Raw genomic sequence first — 20,393 nt, 5'->3', positions numbered from 1 at the left:
GCCTTGCATTTTTGGGATAAATCCCATCACACTCGTCAGTTTTCCATCCCCGAGCTGAGCGTCTGAGTCAAACAAACCCCTTAGCAAGAGGAGAGTCCTATGTCTGCCCGTGGTTTCACAGGTTTCCATCCACACGCAGGCGGCCGTAGGGCTGTGTCGAGCGAGGCTGGACATCGTGGCTGGGAGCGTGATGGGGCAAAGGCAGCTGGGAAGCCGAAAGGGGAGAGCAGCAGGAAGAGGGGGCAAGGGTATCGCGTCTCTGTTTTATCCGAGGGTACCCCCTCGTACCTGCCTTCAAGTAGGCCCCACCCCTAAGCTTCCTCTACCTCCCCTTAGTGCTGTGAGCTGGGAACCACACCTTTCACGCACGTGCGTTTAACACCAGTGGAAGAGAGCCGCGTGTTTTGGGGTGGGGAGGGCACTTCGGCTCAAAACTGTAATAATCGTAGCGTGCAATCCCGGTTACGCCCTGCTCGGTTAGGCTTGCCGGCGCCTTACTGGGGACTCACGTTTATAGTCAGAAGACATGGTCATCATTGCTTGTCTTTTCTGGACGTAGTTTAGTCTGGTTTTCATATCAGGTAACGCTGGTCTCTCAGAACAAGGTTGGAAGGACTCTCTTTCCTTCCACATTCCCTTTCTTGGTCTGTTTCAGTAGTCTGAACCTTCCTAGGAAATTGTATATTTCACCCAGGCTGGCCCATTTGCCAGTTCTCAGCTGAATATTCCTTATTGGGGATGCTTAGATTTTTAGCATTGTTTTTTGGTTTTGCTTTGGAATGCTCGCGTAAAGTCGATGATCGAGCACACCGAAGGTGAAACCTCGACTTTCAGATTAGAGTTCCTCTCTCTATTATTTTACGGTCCATCTTACTTGATAACGATACCATTTCTTCCCCTCCCTCCTGCTGATACAAACACTCGGCCCTATATTCTAAACAGCAGCTCCCTGCTTCATATCCCGGAGGACGTAATCACACAGAGTGCTTCTCAAGTTTTTAGCTGCTAAAACCACAGAAGTGTTCTAGTTGACACAATTCGGATGTACACTTAAGTAGTAATTAATCACACATTAACTCAAGGGCTACCGAATGAGAAATTAACACCAAGTGCGTGGGACCGAAATACCACCTGACAAATGGCACAGCAAAGCAGGAGCCCTATACAGACTTCCGGAGCAGCCCAGCGTAGCTCTCTCCTTCTCTACTGAGCTGCCTGTGACAGTCCACCACAGGACCTTTAGGCTTGCTGTCACGAAGAAAGCTTAATCCCACGGGCAGAAGTCCGAAGATGATAATCATCTGCAAACGTACACTGTGTGAGCAGAGCACGTGTATACAATTTTTCAGTCTTAACAGTATCTTCCCCTTCCCTGTTCGTAAGATAGGCTCTTGCTTAGCCCAGAACTTGCTATGTAGCCCAGGCTGCCTTTGAACTCACGCAGTCCTTCTGCCTCGGCTTCTCGTGTCTCGGGATCGTAGGCGTGAGTGGCGATGCCCGGCTCAGGTTGCTAAGCATTTCTGTCTGTTTGTTACTTCATCCTCAGATAGATCAGAGTGTGAACCAAGAGTCAGCCTCTAGGATAAGAAAAACTGATCTGGCACAAGTCCCACGTCCTTGGTTACATACGTGGACTTCAGAAAAGCACCGCTCCCACAACTCCCCTGACTCGTTTTCTCGTTATTCAACCAACGGTTCTTTTCCTCTTTATTGCTTTGAAAACTTTCTGTTTGCTTTGCCTTTCTGAAATTATACAAAAAGGAAATTTTTTTAAAAATGTACCAAAGCGGGGCTGGGGATTTAGCTCAGTGGTAGAGCGCTTACCTAGGAAGCGCAAGGCCCTGGGTTCGGTCCCCAGCTCCAAAAAAAAAAAAAAAAAAAAATGTACCAAAGCGAAGTTCCCGAAGTTCCCGTGTGTTAAGCTGCTGACTTCTCTCAGGGAAAGGCAACACAGAAACTCGGTAGACATTTTATACGGGGATGAGAGGGGTGAAGCACTGCAATCCGAGGAGGGATCCCACTCCCCGCGTTAGATGCAGGTCAGGATTAATGGGCCCAGGTAAGCTAATCGCCAGGTGACTGAGAAGGGTGGGAAAGTGCAGACTGAAATGCATCTTCGAGCGGTCAGTTAAGCCTGTGTGTGATTGGGAAGATAATGGCCCAAACTCCATTTGGACAGCCGGCTCCGTTATGTAAAACACACCTCCGGGATTTGAAACTCGACCAAGTCTGTTTTATATTAAGGCAAGTATAAACCAACTTAATTTTAGACCTGCCTCCAGCCCCAGATTATGTTTGGTCGGAGGACAAAGGGGCATACAGCATGAATGCACAAGGAATCGGCAGAGCGCGAGGACTCTGCCAGGAAAGTTTGGCAACGAACCCCAAGAGGAAGGGGAAATTTCTCTGTCAGATCAACTTTGGCTCTCTGGCATAGAGAACTCGGGAGCGAGGGGGACTGAGGAAAGCCAACCCCAGTCTACTTGTTGATACCTTAACAAGCTGTTGATTTTTGAAAGGGGACAAAGGAACAAAGTGTGCTTAGCATCCTGTCCCCTTGAGTCAGTCCTAATGAAGTGGGAGATTCTTGAAGAAATGAATTTCCATTTAAATTCATGCATGACCCTCTTCCAGAAACCTCCAAGTGCTTGGGAATTTTTGTTGAGAATTTTAAATGATCCAGTAATAAGAAGCTCTTTTTTTTCCAACATGTTCTCTTTCTTTGAGGTTAAGTTTTACATTGAATGCCCGGTTTCAGCCATAAATTTTCTTTTTCTTTTTCTTTTTTTTTTCAAATCTGGAATGACTAACTATTTTCTTTTCTGTTTACTGATTTAATGCGGAAAAGACAAGCCACGATTCAAAAACTCGCAAAGCAGCCGGGCTTTTAATCCAGGTACGCCACTCGGCGTTCCTGTGGGAGTTGGTGCCAAATTTCCTGGCAGCTGAACAGTGCTTGATTCCAGGGCTTTTCTGACTTAAAGACACAGTGGTGCTGCTCCACAGAAATGGAAGGCTGCCCTGAGCACAGTCCCCGAGAGGAACAAAGGTGACTGGAGCTGCGAGATGGCCTGGCCGGGGTTCAGGGCACGGCAGAGCAGAAGAAAAGGAGGCCTTGGTGCGCTCTGGCAGCCTGGGCCCTCAGGGGAGGGAAACGGCTTTGGGAAAGAGTGACTTTGCCTCAGATCAGAAGTGACCCTAATGTTCCTTCTGTGTCAACTTCTGATTGGCCGTGGACAGGCTCTTTTTTCTTGCATCGCATCCACACAAAAGCCTAGTATATAATAGGGTTGTTCCAAGAGCCATTACCCAGAGGCCAGCTGTCTCCAGGGAACCAAAGCAAGTCAGTTAATTCTCATAGGGCTGGGGATCAAACCAGGGACTGTGCACTCTCGGCACTCCCTACTACTGCACAGCACCCCTCGTTCCTGCTCATTTTCTTCCTTCCCCGGGAGGGGAAGGGATTACTGTTCACAGCATCAACCTCAGCCCCTGTCTTCTGGCCATTTTGGTGCTACTCCCCCTCTCCAGGATATGCCTCTTTATGGCCGGAATGGAACTACATAAAACAACTTGGATATCTGCTACATAGCTCCAAGAGAAAACTCAGAATTAAGCTCATTGGGGGTGGGGGGGTATGTGGTTAGGTGCGTGTGTGTTCATGTCTGTACAGGTGCACTTGCACATGTGTGTGCACACAAGGGTCAGAAGTCTGACAAATGTTTTGTGCACTTGCACATGTGTGTGCACACAAGGGTCAGAAGTCTGACAAATGTTTTCTTTGGTCTCTCTCCACTTTTTTTTTTTTTCCGAGACAAGCCACTTACTGGACATGGGGATCACCAGTTCTGCTGGTTAGCAAGCTCCAGGGGCCTTTATATCTCTAGCACCCCTGTGGGGTTACAGGTGCATGCCGCCATGCTCACAGGTTTCCATGGATACTGAGCCATCGCTCCAGTCTCTAGAACCTCTCCACTGGGCTGTCATGAGGCGGAGCTCCCAGCTCTCTGTCCTGGAGATTGACCACAGGCCTCCTACTTTACATAACCTAGCCATTCTTTAGTTATAAGGTCTTTAGGAAAAAAGGCCCCATATAACACATATTCATAAAAGTTTACTTAAAACACTTATGGCGAGCTGGAGAAATGTCTCAGCATTTGAGATCACTTGCTGTCCTTCAAGAGAAGCCTAGTTCTGTTCCTAGCATCCATATATTCCAGGTCCCAAGGGTCCGTTGCCTTCTCCTGGCCTCTTGGAGCATTTCCACAAATGCAGCACTCCACAAACACACATCAGTAAAAATAATAACAACAGGTCTTACAGCACCCCGAACTAACCAATCAAAAACCTAGCAAGTCCTGGTGCTCATTAGAGCTACATGGGTCTGGTAACATTTCTGAATAAAGAGTTTTCGTTTGAGATAATGTTCTTCTCCTTTAAGTGGTTTCACTTCAGAACTGTGAAGGAGCCATTGCTGCTCCTCCAGCTTGTCACAGAAAATGCCGTCCTCCCTCTCCCCTTCCTCCCTCCCTATATCCCTCCCTCCCTCCTCCTCCCTCTCTCCTTTCTCCTTTTCTTTCTTTTGTTTTTTGTTTGTTTTGTGTGAATCTAAATGTATTTTCTCTGGGCTGTTATAACAATGTTTTACATTTGACATTTTCTGCCTAAGAGCAGCGGGGGTGGGGCTGGAGAGACGGCTCGGTGGTTGACAGCACTGGCTGCTGTTCCAAAGGACCTGGATCTGGTCCCCAGCACCCACACGGCAGCTCCCGACCCTCAGTCACTCTAGTTCCAGGGTATCCGGCACCCTCTTCAGGCCTGTGCAGGCACTACACACGTGTGGCACACAGACAGACGTGCAGGCAAAACATCTATACTCATAAAATAAAAATAAATCTCAAAAATTAAAAAAACAGTAAGGGGAATCTTAGATGTCTTGGAATGTAATTTTACATATCACTTATATAGTCATGATATTTTATTAAAAGATCTGGGGAAAAAGAAACTATTCCTGGCTTAACCGTTTCATTAATTCAATTATGTCTGATTTTCTGTTCTACTCATATCTAAAAATGATGTGGACCAACTTACACTGAAGCAATTTATAATGTATACACCATAATCATCATAGCAGAAAGAGCTGCAGAATTCTAGGCCTTGACATTGAGGTCATTTACAGCGCACACATCGTAAGGATTACGATGGTCCAAGAGTGGCAGGACCGCAGGTGTGAGGAAGGCGGACTTTGCTGTGCACGCCACATGAAGTATAAACCTGGTAGTGTCTGCTACGCCGAGCACTGGTACTGCATTACTTTTCCGCAGCCAAGACAACTTACAGAGAAGGAATTTATTTGGGCTTAGAGTTCCAGGGGGTTAGAATCCATGGTGGTGCCACAAAGGCATGGTGGCCAGAGCAGCATCTGGAAACCCATGTAGGAAACAGAGGTTTAACTCAAAACTACAGTCTTTAAACTCTCAAGGCCATCTTCCGGTGACACACTCCCTTTTCCACAAGTAGTCGTTTTAACAAAGCTTTTCTCCCTGTCACCTGTCTCTAGGGACCATAACCAGCTCTCTCGAGAAAAAGGGAAGGGAAAGGCTGTTATTAGATCGCTGGCCACAGAGACCCATGACTCTTGATCACCTCTCCCTCTTTTTTTTTTTTTTTTTTTTTTTTTTCCGGAGCTGGGGACCGAACCCAGGGCCTTGCGCTTCCTAGGTAAGCGCTCTACCACTGAGCTAAATCCCCAGCCCCCCCCCCTCCCTCTTTATGAAGGCTCTGTGGTGCGCAGAAGATGAGGGACGGTAGAGGGAGGTGAAAAGGAGCCTCTGTAATTGAGACAGCAGGAGTTGGAGCCAGATATTAGAGGCTCATTGGTATATTTAGAAATCGGGGAAGTTAGCAATTCTACGAACTTTGTGAGATGCAAAAACAAACAACCCAAGAACAACAGAGTCCTCAACTGCTGGATGGTCCATTCAATAAACGGATCTAATGGGTTAATCAAACCCCCACCACTGAATGTCTATTTAGACTCCTTTCATTTTCATGTCACTGCGGACCTTTCTCCCAGGAGTTACTCGTTACCATTTCATAAGTGTTGTCCTATGAGTGGAATAGATTGAGTATTAAAAAGTCCCCATAGGTGCATGTGTGTGCTCCCAGCTATTGGAGGTTGCAGACATTGCTAGGCAGTAGGGCCTAGCTGCTGAAGTGGGTCGCTGTCATTAGGGGGAGGGGCACATGCTAACCAGGTTCAACCATGAGCTCTCTGTCTGTTTCATGATCCGTAGAGATCATAGTAAGCCACCACTTGGCTCCCAACGCCACAGAGAGTTAGGGAGTGGTTCTGTTCCAACAACTCTGACTTTAGGAACAGATCGACTGACCAGGCTGCCTCTCAATATTGCCATCAGTGCTGTCAGAGCTACTCAGATGACACATCGCTGTGACACATACCTGAGAGGAGCATTGAAAGGAGGAATGACCTATTCCGTCCTATCGCCTTGACAAGTAAACCATTAGGACCAGCGAGCAGCTCAGTGGGTAAAAGTATTTTCTGGGAAAACCTAATGGCCTGAGTTCAGCTCCCAGAACCATGCGAAACTGACCTAGCAAAGCTGTCCTTTGGTCTCCACATACACACTGTGGCAGATGCATGTCCTCTAAAACACACTGGCGATAGATAATGTTTAAGCAGATCATTAACCAGGTACTTACTCTGCAGACTAAGGTTGTGAGAACACAAGTTCAAGGTTAGCCTGGGCTATGTTGTATCACACACACACACACACACACACACACACACACACACGAGCACACACGAGCACACACGTACACGTCACTTCTCAACAACATTGCATGTGTCTAACTCCATTGCATGGTAGAAATTGTTCTATTGAACCACGTGGTTGGTGTGACATTAATATTGACTTTGCAGTTTCTTGATATCGTTAAATTTGCTCTCGGGGCTGATAGAAGCACTGCCAAGCTTTATGACCCGAGACAGAGCTGGGGACCCACAGGGTAGAGAGAGAAAACTAACTCCCACAAGGTTTTCTCTGGCCTCCACACGGAATGCAAGTGTAATTTTAAAAAATTACTTTAAAAAAATTGTTTCTGGGGGTTGGGGATTTGGCTCAGTGGTAGAGCGCTTGCCTAGCAAGCGCAAGGTTCTGGGTTTGGTCCCCAGCTCCGAAAAAAAAAAAAATTGTTTCTGGTGATTGTCTCATTAAATCATTCTTCCCACAGTGTCTCTTATTTACTTTAATGTGGCTTCATTTGAAGGTCTTACAGGGCTTTCTGAAGCTCAGGTAGCCTTCCCTGTGGCCACCACCATGGCAAACGGTAGCTTTGAAACCTGCAGAGTTGGGCAGCCCGGCCCCTTCATGCGGACTGTGCCGCTGTGCTCTAAGTTGCTTCATTTGCTACACTTGAGGAACTCCGTGGTTGTGTCTTAAGTGCCAGCAGCCTGCTAGGAAAGATTCCGTTTAGTTTCAACTTTATCTTAATGACTGATTTTCAATGAGATCGAACGGATGTCAGTCAGTTCCACAATTAGCCAAGATTGATCTGTGTCAAAATCAAGCATATTGCCGGGACATCTTGTGTAACTTTGCATGCAGGATTGGAGGAGACTTAGATTTGCACTTGAAGGGTTTTTTGTTTTTGTTTTTTTTTTGCAATGGCCTTTCTTCTACCACTTATTTTCTTCCATTGACTGTTAATTTATCAACCCTTCTTTGAAAAAAAAAAAGTGAGAAGAAAAGAGGCCATAGCACTATCACATCCCTATATGTGAGCTCCTTAAACCATATGGTGATTCCTAATTAGAATACAAAAGATTGTGTGGTAAGACTCACTGGAAGGCCTCACAGAAGGAGGGGGTGGGTGGGGGTGCGTTTCCAACAAGGACACTTTTGAGAGAAACCGTGGTCTCTTCCCGTCCTTATCCTGACAGAAGGCCGTCCTGTGTGTGTGTGTTGGGATGCACAGAAGTCTGACAAAGTTTCCGCCGTGCCAATTAAGTTGGTATTTGGAAGCTAGTGGCCTCATTCCGAGCGCTCGGTCCTCTCAGCCGGTGGCTTGACTTGGTTCTTCCCGTTCTAAAAAAACGCCCTCGATATTTAATTTCACGTGTACCCTCTCAGTGGAGATTTCAAAGGACACTCGCTGGGTGCTTGACTGCCTTGCCTGTTTGCTCTTGTTCTGCATGCAGGAGAGAGCCAGAGTCTTTCTCCCCATTGTGCACACGCAGGATTAATGGGTTTACTCCTCCCGTATCACCTCATTACTAGAACCATCCAGAAGCTCAGAAGTCTTTCAATGTACGCAAATAAGGCAGGATCGTCTACCTGGGAGTTAATACCCGGTGCTTTTAAGTGTGTTCTAAATCGAATGTTTGTATTTAGAGCGTAACAGCCTGTTCTCCCCTTTTTTTTATGGGCAAAAAGCTAAGCAGGCTTAGGCAGCTGTTTGATGTTGGCTTCAAGTGTTATTAATTTCATATTCTATTATTCTTTTCACTGTAGCACAAGCGAGGCTGATGTGGGGACTGTCATGGATAAGTTGTTTGATGAGCTGGCTCAGAAACAAAACGATCGTACGTAAGTTAATTTCTCTTGAAAGAGAATACATTTAGAGCACAATGCCCAATCTCCACTGACCAATTAATAAGTCCACTGCTGTATATGGGTTGATGCCACACTCAAGTGGCCGCCATTGTATCAGCATTTCCTCTAATTTATGTGTTGAATCATGCGCTATTATTCATCAAGCTATGCATTTCCTATCTGTAAGAGATGAATTTTATAGTAATTATCCAGACAAGATTGAGTCTTTGTTCGTGTTCCCATAGTAACTAGCCCAAGGATTCTGAAAGTGCAAGGCAGAGAGCTGCGGCTGAATAAAGCCTGTGGAACCGTCGCCGACTGCACGTTTGAGGAGCTGTGTGAGAGAGTAAGTACCCAGGCCCAGCCAGACCTGTTGGCCTTTTCACATGTTAAAATACTTCATGTCTGCCCCCCGCCCCCCACAGCCAGTTTCAGATCTTAAAACGGCCATTCGCAGAGTCAGAAGGGAGGTAGAAATCTCCATAAGGGACATCTTCAACGATTTGCCGGGCAATTTTTTTTATAGGGACTGGCACAAAACCTGCTCTTTGAAGGGCTTTCAGGAAAAATTAGAAATGTAGGACCCACTGTCGAACACAGAAGCAGCATCAGTGTCATGTACGGCTCTGTTGTAAAAGTCACATGTGAGGGAAGTAAGGAAACCCGGGAGACGCCACAGCGGGTAAGGAAGCCTGCAGCCAAGCCTGACCACCTGAGTTCTGTTCCCCCGGTCCCCTGTGGTAGGACAGAGAACAACTCTCGAAAGTTGCCTTCTAGCCTGGCCAGGGATGTATGGAATAGATGCATAAATGTTTTTACAAGGAGGAAAAAAAAATGAGGCGAGATTAGTTGTGGGGGGCAAAAGAAGCAATTTTACTGTGATCTAAGGAGACGTGGCATAAAGAGTTGCATTCTTCGAATTCACCGTTCGGCTGCCATTCTGTCTGAGCTGCATGGGTCAGGTGAAAGAATGTTAATTTCTAAAACTATGACAGTAGTACTATAATAGAAATAGTCTATCTCACAGATGAAATATATGCGCACGCGCACACACACACACACACACACACACACACACACACACACACACACACATATCCCCTACAGATCAGAACGTCTTTGCAAAGCCTCTGTCGATATGAAGTCTGTCTTTTCAAAGTTCGAGAGTTCTCGAGTGCTCAGAAGAAGACTTAATGTCACCATGCAGTGTAAATCTGGAGACATTCACGTAACTTTACAGAGTTCCTCAGTCACGCATCCTCCCTGGTCCCGAATCTTTACTTTTAGCCCTTTTAGCCGACGAAAGCAGAGTGGTTTTGAGGCACAGCGAAGATGACTGTCATTTATACCTGCTGAGTGTTAAACGAGTGTGTTTCTCAAGAGCGACTCCTAGCAGGCAAGAATTTGTCACCTTTAAATCACAGATGACTCCAAGCCACAGTCGTTTAGCTCTTTAGAAGGAATACAATTAGGATTAATTAAGACTCCCATGGAGAGCCAACCTCTGATCCCCACTGTGGCTGTCGGCTCTCCTCTCCTCTCCTCTCCTCTCATAGTGTATCAGTCTTAACTCCCAGTTACCTGTACCAGGAAGAAAAGCTACTTGGACTTGCACTTAAGTTTCACTGTCATTGCTAAAACAGACTCTCTTGTCAAGGATGAAGGCCCTCCTCTCACTGCAGGAGGACCCCAGTGAGGCAAGGGAACAGGCAGGGCGACGGGTGCTGGAGGAGGCCAGGGCCCTCTGGCGGATCAGATCCTGAGTGTCTCTGTTTCTATACCAGGCTCATTAATTCTGGACACTTGGTATCAGACAGAGGCTGAATCCGAAATTCCTTAGCGTCTTTTTTCTGTGCAGTGGGGTTGAAGGGAAGAAGGCTAATCAGGGCTTAATATTGAAAAGTGAAAATAATACCAACACAGCTCGCCCGTATTTGACCAAAGTTTGGACTGAGTGACAACTATGAACCAAATTATCAGGACCAACAATAACACAAGGTTTCCATATTTTCAGCACAACCATCTTATCGAAGTTCTAGACCAATACACTGTTATATCCTTTGCGTTGTGACTGGTTGGTCATTCGGTTTCTTTAAAATGTTCCAGAATCTCATGATTTCTTGCTGTCCCTTTAATGCATGAACATCCCAGTTGTTTTTGTTTGCCCACTACATGCACCATAAGTCTGCATTTATCCCATTGTAACTGGGATGTTTTCTGCGTCAGACAAGCCCGGAATGACTGACAGGGCGTTGGCTTGAGGGTGTGGTCCGTCCCCTAGCGTTGAGAGTGTCTGAGGAGAGGTGTCATTTTTAAGCGGTCAGTTCCTCGCTGCCATTTTCTTTATTATGGTGATTTTGCATTTCTTTGCAGCTTTATAACTGGCAGTTCAGAGACTGAATAGTGGCAGGAAGAGACTCCTTGAGATCAACAACTTCAGATTAAGCCTAAAACTCTTAATTAGCTGTGATGATCTTATGAGCCAGGACGGTAGCTGCCAAAAGATAAAAACAACACGCTCAACCCAGGGGTTTGAGTTAGCATCTGGGAGTTGGGGTCCAGCTTTGGATTACACCCGTAGTCTCAGAAAGGCCTATAGACATCATCATGAGAAAGCCATCCCCCGAGGGGCAAGCGGTTGCCACTCTGCAATGATTAGTCTTGAGCCATGGGAGGAAATAATATTTTTGTGGACTTTTAAGCAGGTAGCAACTTGTCTAATCGTGTGTTACTTAATAAGGGAAGGGAGGGTTTTAACTTGACCTGCTCCATAAGTAAACCAAAAAGGCCCGGGGTATTCCACCCTCTACACCCCTCTCCTCTACGCCCCTTTCCTCCCTGTTCCAAGCATAGTTTTATATCTGTAACCCTGCAGATCGACATCTACATTCTAGATATCTCTAGTATTCATTCTCTCTCGTCACAAGTCTGATGTAGCACGGTCATGCTCAGAAAACCAGTCCAAAATAGGACCCCCTCAGCACCCACATAAAAATAACAGCGTAAATAAGGCATCATTTCAAGTGTTCTTTATATAGTAGCTTATTTAATGCCACGGTAAATAATGCTATTATCATCCCATTTTACAGATGCGGAAATGGAGGCATTTAGATACTAAGTAACTTTTGTTTGATCATACAACTAGTAAATAGCAAAAGAAAGACTTGAACTCCTTACTGGCTTGAAAGTTAGATGCTGCATTCTACGTTATGGCCTGGGAGTGTCTGGGCAGGTTCTGTCTCAGTTCATTAATAGAATCCAAATTCTGCCAAGAAATCTACTCAGATTATTTGCATATTTCCACACCCGAGATCAGCCTTGAGATGCAGGTATAGCACAATGCCTTCAGAAGCGGATGGACACCTCCTGTCCCGAGAGGTCCTTAATACAAATACTGCTGCTTTATCAGAGTGTCCCCAAAGAAAAGTGAAGCCAGAGATGTGGTGCACGTTCTGGATCCAGAGCCAGGGCGTGCCCAGGAGCTCTTTATTTCAGTGATTTTCGTTGAGAAACCACAAGTATACAGGGGCCCCAGTCAGCCCTCCCCCCCCCCCAGTCTGAGACCCACATTCCCTCTGTGTGCAAACACCAGGTAGAACCCTCTGCTCTTCTCACTGGGGTGAGATTTCCAGCACCGGTGCTACAGGCAAGACCAGCTGAATTCAGATAGTGGCACCAGAGTGTGCTATGTCTGTCCTCCATAGCTGGGCTGTCACAGAGGAGCAACACAGCAGAAGCCAAGCAGAGAGCGCGCACTCCATCTAAGCGGGGTCGCACAGGGAGGGCAAATGACTGCTTTTGTTAAGTTTTGAGACCATGCATTCTTACTATGTTTGGAGGATGAAAGGCTGACGTTAGGAGACACTTCTGTACACCGTGGCTGCCTTCGGGGAAAACTCTCCGTCTTTGTTTTTTTTTTTTTCCTCCTTTAAAGATCACCAGTTCTTATGTAAAAGACGGAGTGGCTGAGTGTGGTGATTCCACTTGGCAGACATTTCCTCACAGTGTTTGACAGACATTTCTTGGAAATGAGTGGAGACTGTCACTTCAAGTTAAAACAATGAGCAATGTTTGTCACCAGTGTCGAAGTCTGAGCGAATGAGGAAAAGTTAAAATTTTGGCACTTGTCTCTGCCATTTCGGTCCCAGTATTTGCACCTCCCCCTACTCCCCCCACCCAGTGAGGTTGAGAGATTGTTGGTGATATCAACAAATGCAGAATTTCAAGAGTTGGGAAGAGGAGACAGGGCTAGAACAATCTCTCTCTCCCTCTCTCTCTCTGTCTCTGTCTCTGTCTCTCTCTGTCTGTCTTTCTCTCTGTCTCTCTGTCTCTGTCTCTGTCTGTCTCTCTCTGTCTGTCTGTCTCTCTCTGTCTCTGTGTGTGTGCATGTGTGTGTGTGTGTGTGTGTGTGTGTGTGTGTGTGTGTGTGTGACTTAGCTGACCTGGAGCTCCTTGACCTTCTGTTCAGCCTCCTGAGGTCTCAGGTGTTTGCCTCTATGTCTGCCTAAATGTTTTGGTCATTGTACAATTGACCATTCCAACATTTGGAAGGTCTGGTTTATTGAAAAGACGTTTCCCAATAACCAATGCATACTGTTGTAAAATCACACATGACAGAAGAAAAATAGAGAAAGACTAATGGAAAATAACAATCCAGAAATTATACGCTGGGTATGCTGGTCTGTACCTGTAATCCCAGCGTTGGGAGGCTGAAGCAGGTGGATTGGGAGTTTGAGGCTAGCCTGGGCTACGTAGTGGACTCTTCCTCAAGCTGGAGACAGGGGTGATGATGATGGTTCAACACTCAGCCACCAGCCTGACTTGATTTCATACATCCCCGTAGTGGAAAGAGAGCACCAACTCCAACAAGTTTTCCCCTGACCTCCACACATATGTGTGACACATACAAATAAGTGTGATTTTAAATATACACACACATGTACAAACACACATGCACGCACACATGCACACACACAGGAGAAGTTGTTTCTGATTCTACTGTGCAATTAGCATTTTAAAATCTACCTCTTGTCAACTTCTTAAAAAATTTAAATAGGCAGGTCCTGCATCACCCAGGCCGCATAGTCGAGCCGACCCTGATAATGGGGGTTATTTATTGTTGAGCCAGCCCTGATGGATGAGAGCTGAAGAGCCAGGCTGACCAACTCAGGGACCTCTCAGGCCCAGATTCAGAACTTCGAGCTGTCCCACCCCAATGTCTACCCCTTAATGAACTGCTGGAGTGCGTTAGGGGGCTGGCCCTGCAGATCCAAAGCTGCAGGATCTCCATGACACACAGCATCTGAGAGGAGTCCCAGTGCGGTTCCTGTAAGGATAGAGTAGCAGAAGCCAGAGGCCTCCACCCAGACCAAGGTAATTGCAGTGAACATTTGCAAGCAAAGAAGTGTGGACAAAAGCGTGTCTGTGGGACACACTGTGGCATGGTACAGCTTCCACAAGATTCTTTTCTTCCTTTGGTGGGAAGATTGCAACATAGGACAGCAGGTACGAGGGAAGGGGTGTGTGTGTGTGAATGGGTTTAGCATGCATGATGTGAATTTCACAAAGAACCAATTAAAAAGTTTTTAAACATTTAAATAAACATAATATTTAGATCAGTTGAGGTTTATAGGAAAAATAAGAGGAAGCGGTGTGTGGTGGCTCATACCTGTAGTCGCAACAGTTAGGAGGCCGAGGCAGGAGGATCACTGTGAGTCTGAGGGCAGTTCAGACCACACAGTGAGTTTGAGGCCAGTCTGGGCTGCAGGGAGGTGTTGTCTCAGAAAGCAGAAAAGGAAAGAAAGAAGGAAAAGAGAGGGAGAAAGAAAAGGAAGACCTGACGTCAGAGTACACCTGCTCCCACTGCGAGGTCCCCTCATTGTTAACATCTTCCGTGAATATATGTTCACTACATGTAATGAACACGTGTTGGCTACATTTCTCAGTAATGTACACTGAACTCCTGAGCTGTGACACAGTGTTGTTAAGTTTCTACTCTATCCACACTCATCTGTTTTGGCCTGAAGTTCTTTCCCCGTTCTAGGATGTCGTCACCCTCCGAGTTTATCTTCTTAGTCCTTAACCATCACAGCTTCTGAGACTTTTCTCATTTTTGAGGATCCTGACTGTTCTGAGGAGTCCCGGGCGGGCATTTGGTAGAATGATGTTTTCCCCATGATTACACTGGGCTGATGGGCCAGATGGTGCTTCCGATTCATCATACCCCGGTCTGTTCTGTCACCACAGCTCATCAGGTCTCCTTGTAAGCCATTTTCACACTTGCCGTCCAAAGGCCGGTCAGCTTTGCCACACGAAGGCTGTCCTTTCCCCGAGTCTGTACTGTTCCCTCTCCCAAAGGAGTTTCTGTTGTGTCTGTAGCATCAAAGGATAGTCCTGTAATTGTCTGGAAAGGATGTTAAAAATACTTCCCAACTGTTGACCCCTGTAGCCAAGCTTCCCCAAATACTTCGGCCAACACCCCTCACTTGCAACGGACCAGAAATAGAAACAGATGAGAATCAGCCCTCTCTATTGAGCCAAACATTAAAGAGATTTTTTTTTCAAATGTAGAACAGTGTCACTCTTACCATGAAATCATTTTTATTTTAGAAAATACAACTCGTTTTTAAACATTACGAGTTTAATATAATAACTTTTTGCCATTGTAGATTCCAATTGTTGGACAATTTAAGTTTTCCTTGGTTTGAATTTCTAATATAGTAATAACAAAGGTTGGGGAGGAAACCCATGGGAACCACAGCTCCTGGGGTTCCTTGGTTATTCTTAAGAGAAACACAGCACTCAGGGTCAACTTGCATCGCAGTTAAACTTTTGTGACCCAGAAAGGAAAGAATCATTTTCAGAGAAAGCAAGCCAAAGCCGAATTCTAAAGGCTTTAATGAGTGAACTGGCTATTCCCGAAGTTTCCTTCTGAGAAATGTAATTCTTACACCTGCAGGAAATTGGTTCCTCAACTAATAACTGTGTTCACAGGTAACTGTTTGCAAGAGCACGTCATTATTTGTCGTTTTAAAATGACAGGTGTCCAGGTGTGTTTGTGGAAAGTCTGGGCAGAAAATACGCCCATCCATGCATATGCATGGCTCTTGGTGGGTATTTGCTGTCACTGGCCTGTTCTCTCTCTCCCTCCCCCTCTCCTTCCCCTCCTCTCCCCTCCCCTCCTCCTGTCCTTCCTTTCCCCTCCCCTCTCCCTCCCTTCCCCTCCCCTCTCCCTTCCCTCTCCCCTTCCTTTTTCTCTCCCTGTCTCCCCTTCTCTACTCCTCCCTCAACCCTCTCCCTCTCCCTTTCCCCTCCCTCTCCTCCCCCTCCCCCTCCCTCTCCCTCTTTCCTGCTCACTCCCTTACCCTTGGTGCTCAAGGAATAGATGTCCATCAGAACCAGAGTCATATATTGGCCTTTATCCGTCTCAATCACATCATTCTAGCTTATGTACTGTCAAACTACAAGTCTTAGCAAACAGGGCCTTCTAGAGAATTCCTGACTGGAACCCTCCTTCCACTTCACACTTTATTTGGTTTTATTCCTAGTGAAACTACTGGTTGGGACCTGCTTCTGGGCCTGTGTCCGATCTCGACACAGTGTCGGGGAATGCTGAAGGATGCATAGCTTTTATCTGTGCTGTTGGCCAAGGTAGTCTTTGAATGCCACAGTGGTAATTAGCATCTGGGTGGGGACCATTATTAGCAGGCCGAGGCAGTCCAGGAATCTCCACGGCCCTTTGTCTTCCCAGCATCAGGACCAGTCTTGAGTAATTCTTTTCTTACCTAGGCTGACTCCTGACAAAGCCATGTTTTGAATGAGGCAGAGGCTAGCTTAAAGCAGGGGGAACAGGAAAGCCTCAAGCGACATCACAAAGACCTTAGCGGGAAGTTGGTCTGGTTTTTGTGGGAGTATGAATCCAGTGCTGTGTTTTGTTCCGTTTTTCCTGCTGTAATCCTGGTCAGCTCTGTAAAGAGGCACAGTTGTGGCGTCAGAAGGCACCTTTTGGGTCTCTCTTGCTTGTTTTCCGGTGTACGTCATGCAACCTCGTTCTGTGGTTTCACTTTGGGGATGTGCTTCAACCCACAGAGAGGAATGGAGGCCATGCTGGGTTAGGTATAAAAGTCACCCACGTGTGCTCTTAGAACGAAAAGGGGTTTGGAATAAATTCTCACAATTGGTGCGGACCATTTAAAAATGATTTAAAAAGGAGAAAAGGCACATAACTCAGTACCTGAGCTTATGCCTTTATTTTTGAAATTGCGGACATAAAGGAGAAAATAATTTTCTCTAAGGTCGTGGTTGTTCTCTAATTGTTGCTGATTTATATCTTCCAAGAAAACACTCCGTTAGGTTACAGCTTGGTGACACTTTATATCTGTCGTACTGTTTTAGAAGGATAAAGAAGGAAAGACTTTCAGAGAGATGACCATGAAAGAGATGCTGGATTAGAAAGTTGAAAACTGGGGTTGGGGATTTAGCTCAGTGGTAGAGCGCTTGCCTAGGAAGCGCAAAGCCCTGGGTTCGGTCCCCAGCTCCCCAGCTCCGAAAAAAAGAACCAAAAAAAAAAAAAAAAAAAAAAAGAAAGTCGAAAACTCCTTGGACATAGAGTCATAGTGATCGTGTCCATGATGAAAGGAGACTTGGAAGGAGTCAGAAGGAAGAAAGGGGACACTGGCTTAAGGGACACATTGCTATGATCTCTCTACCGGGACATTTCTGTTGGAGGGCAAATCCTTAGGCAAGACCCTTTGACCATGTGTCCGTCTCCAAACCTGATTAAGAATGGTACCTTTGTGACTGTTGTCTATGACTGTAGACTTAAATAATCTTTTTAATTTCTTTTACATGTATCAATGTTTTACCTGCATGTATGCATGTGTGCCTGGTGCCCCTGGCGGCAAGAAGAAGGTTTCAGATGTCCTGGAACTGGAGTTACTGATAGTTGGGAGCCATGTGTGGGTGCTGGGAATTGAACCCAGGTCCTCTGAAAGAGTGGCCAGTGCTCTAAGCCACAGAGCCATCTCTCTGGCTCTGCTGTAGACTCCGCAAGCCACAGATTTCTCAAACTCAGCTGCCTAGCACTTGTTTGAGAAAACAAAAACAAACCCCAGACAAACAAACAAAAATCTGTTTCCTTTCGTAGCAGAATACTTAATGTTCTTCTGTTTATGACTGGTTCAAAAGCCAGCCCAGTCCCTGTCTAGGAGAGGTCCCCAGGGATTCCTCATGGGTCCCAGGGGAGAAGAGCACTCTTTTAGGATGACCTTTGTCTCAAGGATAAAATCGTACTGGGTTAAATCTAGTCATTTCCCTCAGGGCCGGTGAGCTGGCTCCATGGGTAGAAGCTCTTTTCTGCCAAGCCTAGGGACACGAGTTCAGCTCCTGGGAGCCCCATGGTAGGAGAGAGCTGAGCCCCAGTCACCCACCACCTGTGGCTCTTTCAGAGCCCAAGAGCTCTAGGAAGGTTTGGGAAGCTGTGCGGTTAGGAGAAGGCATTGGCTTTCACCAGCACGTTCCAAGAGGCCAAGGAACAGGGCCACCTCCTAGGGTGGCCTCTCTTTCAGGAAGACGCGGCAGCAGCACTCAACATGCCAATACTGTTTATGTCGCCCGTGCAAGCTAACGGGCAGAATCCTGCCCTCCTTACAGTGTGACCCTTTCCGTCACCATCAGCCAGTATCTACTGCGATGTAATGGAAAGCTGGCTCAGTTCTCGGCAGTGAGCGGGTAGGTCCCAGGGAGGAAGAGTCAGCCTCCACTCTTACAGTCTCAGTTCTGAAGAATGTGGCGAGCGTGTGCGTAGCGCATGGAGCAGACTAAGCTTAGCACCACAGGAAGTGCAGGCACCGTGGGTGATGGAGGAGCCCGGTTTGAGAGCTGCGAGTTGGATATGAAAGTGCAGGGCAGGGAGGAGTTGAGGGGAGATGCTCATCCCAGAGGACTTCCGTGACTTCTGCCTCCTAGGTTTTACGTTGCTGAGGAGAACAGAGCTGGAAATGACAGTGTTGATCCAGAGGATGCTAAAGCCAGGAGGCTGTCACACCTCCATACTTATGGGACAGCTTCCATTTGACCAGCCCGCTTGCTACCCACATTGTAAATCCTGGACAAACATCTTAAGACAGACCGGCCTAATCACCTGGCCAGTCAAAAGCACGGAGACACTGGGTGCAGGATTGATGCGCTGCACCTCTGTACAGTCTTTTGCCTGAAGGCAGGTCGCAGTCTCTTACAGTGTCCTAAAACTCAGGAGAATCCAGCCAGCCTTGTGCTCTGAGGAGCCACAGTGGAGCGAGTGGGCATCATAGCAGCCAAAAATCTAGAAAAGGAAAAAAAAAATCACCAAGGAATAGCCTGGGACATCTTTTGACAGACAATGCTCAAATCTCAGGCTAGCCCGTGGACTACATACATAGCAAAGGAAGGCAAACGCTTGGACAGAGGTGTCAGCGCCGTGTGACCAATGGTTGTGACCACACGTCGGAGGATGTATATGACCGCGGGGCTAGGCTTGGAGACCCTCCTCCTAGCTACTCATGAAACAACTTTTCCCGTTTGTCTTTGGAACAGGATGTAGAACTTTTGGCTCCTCCAGCGCCATGCCTGCCTGGATGCTGCCATGTTTCCCACCATGATGCTAATGGACTGAACCTCTGAACCTGTGAGCCAGCCTCAACTAAATGTTGTCCTTTATAAAAGTTACCTTGGTCAATAGAAACCCTAAGTGAGACAGAAGATAGCCAGCAGACTCGCCCTGAGATGATACAAATGTCAGAGTTACAGATGATATTGCTAAAGTCACATTTGCTTATTAGTGGGGAGGGCGTGGCTGCATGGCATGCTGTGTGTGGAGACCAGAGGTCAGTGGAGTGAGCCACCCTGTGTTCACCACATGGCCCCCAGAAATTGATCCCAGCTGTTGGTCTTGGTGGCAGGTGTCCTTACCCTTTAAGCCATCTTACCAGCCCCAGACAATGTTTGCAAAGTAGCTTGAGGTAAGCAGATTTTTGTGAGTTCAAGATCTGCCTGGTCTATACAGCAGGTGTCAGGCTAACCAGAGTTGTCTCAAAAGAATGGTGTGTGTGTGTGTGTGTGTGTGTGTGTGTGTGTGTATGTGTGTCTGTGTGTGTGTTATATGTATATTCAAAGGTATAAAGGAAAATATAGTAGCAATGAGTAAAAAAAGAAATCTTAGAAGATAATTTGAAAATATAAAAGAGAAACAAATGGAAAATTTAAACTTAATAATTCTGGACCTGGCACTAGAGAGATGGCTTGGCAGTTAGCAAGGAGTGCTGTCACTTGGGACCCAAGTTCAGTTCCCAGCACCCACACCAGGCAGCTCACAACCACCCATCTCCAACTTCAGGGAATTTAAGAGTCTTTTTGGCTTACAAGGGCAACCGTACTCACACGCACGTACTATAACCCCCACCCCACCCCCACTCCTGAACATGCAAATAAGTAAAAAAAAAAATCTTAAAATACTCTCCACCTAGGGCCTACAGTTCCTCAACCAATGGCTCAGAAGATACAGTTTCTTGCCAGGTGTGAAGACAAGAGTCCATATTCTGATTCTGTTACCTACATAAGAACTAGTGGCCTTATAACCTTGCACTGGGGAAATGGAGCCATGGATCCCCTGAGGCAACCTAGCTATCCAGAGCAGCTGAGTCAGAGAGCTCCGGGTTCATCAGGAGACTCTACTTCAGTAAACAAAGCAGAAAGCTGCAGAAGAAGACCGTCAGAATCAGCCTCTGACCGTCATACATGTGC

At 46.6% G+C, this 20,393-nt stretch overlaps 1 protein-coding gene across 7 annotated transcripts in view; it reads left to right on the top strand.

Annotated features, from left to right (window-relative positions):
• Positions 1–20,393, top strand: part of Afg1l (AFG1 like ATPase) — a 169,532-nt gene that overhangs the window by 129,396 nt on the left and 19,743 nt on the right. For 5 of the 7 annotated variants that reach the window (XR_015645026.1, NM_001037656.1, XM_087598244.1 and 2 more), the window contains 2 exon segments: positions 8,535–8,605; positions 8,861–8,961. Coding sequence is in view for 4 of the 7 variants with exons in the window: in NM_001037656.1 (NP_001032745.1) it covers positions 8,535–8,605; positions 8,861–8,961 (172 nt within the window). In the remaining 3 variants the exon portion in view is untranslated. 7 annotated transcript variants of the gene reach the window in all.

This window comes from Rattus norvegicus, chromosome 20 (assembly GCF_021556685.1).
Source record: "Rattus norvegicus strain SHRSP/BbbUtx chromosome 20, alternate assembly SHRSP_T2T, whole genome shotgun sequence".
In the NCBI taxonomy this organism is placed as follows: Eukaryota; Metazoa; Chordata; class Mammalia; order Rodentia; family Muridae; genus Rattus; species Rattus norvegicus.
This window is presented reverse-complemented; position numbering and strand designations above follow the sequence as displayed.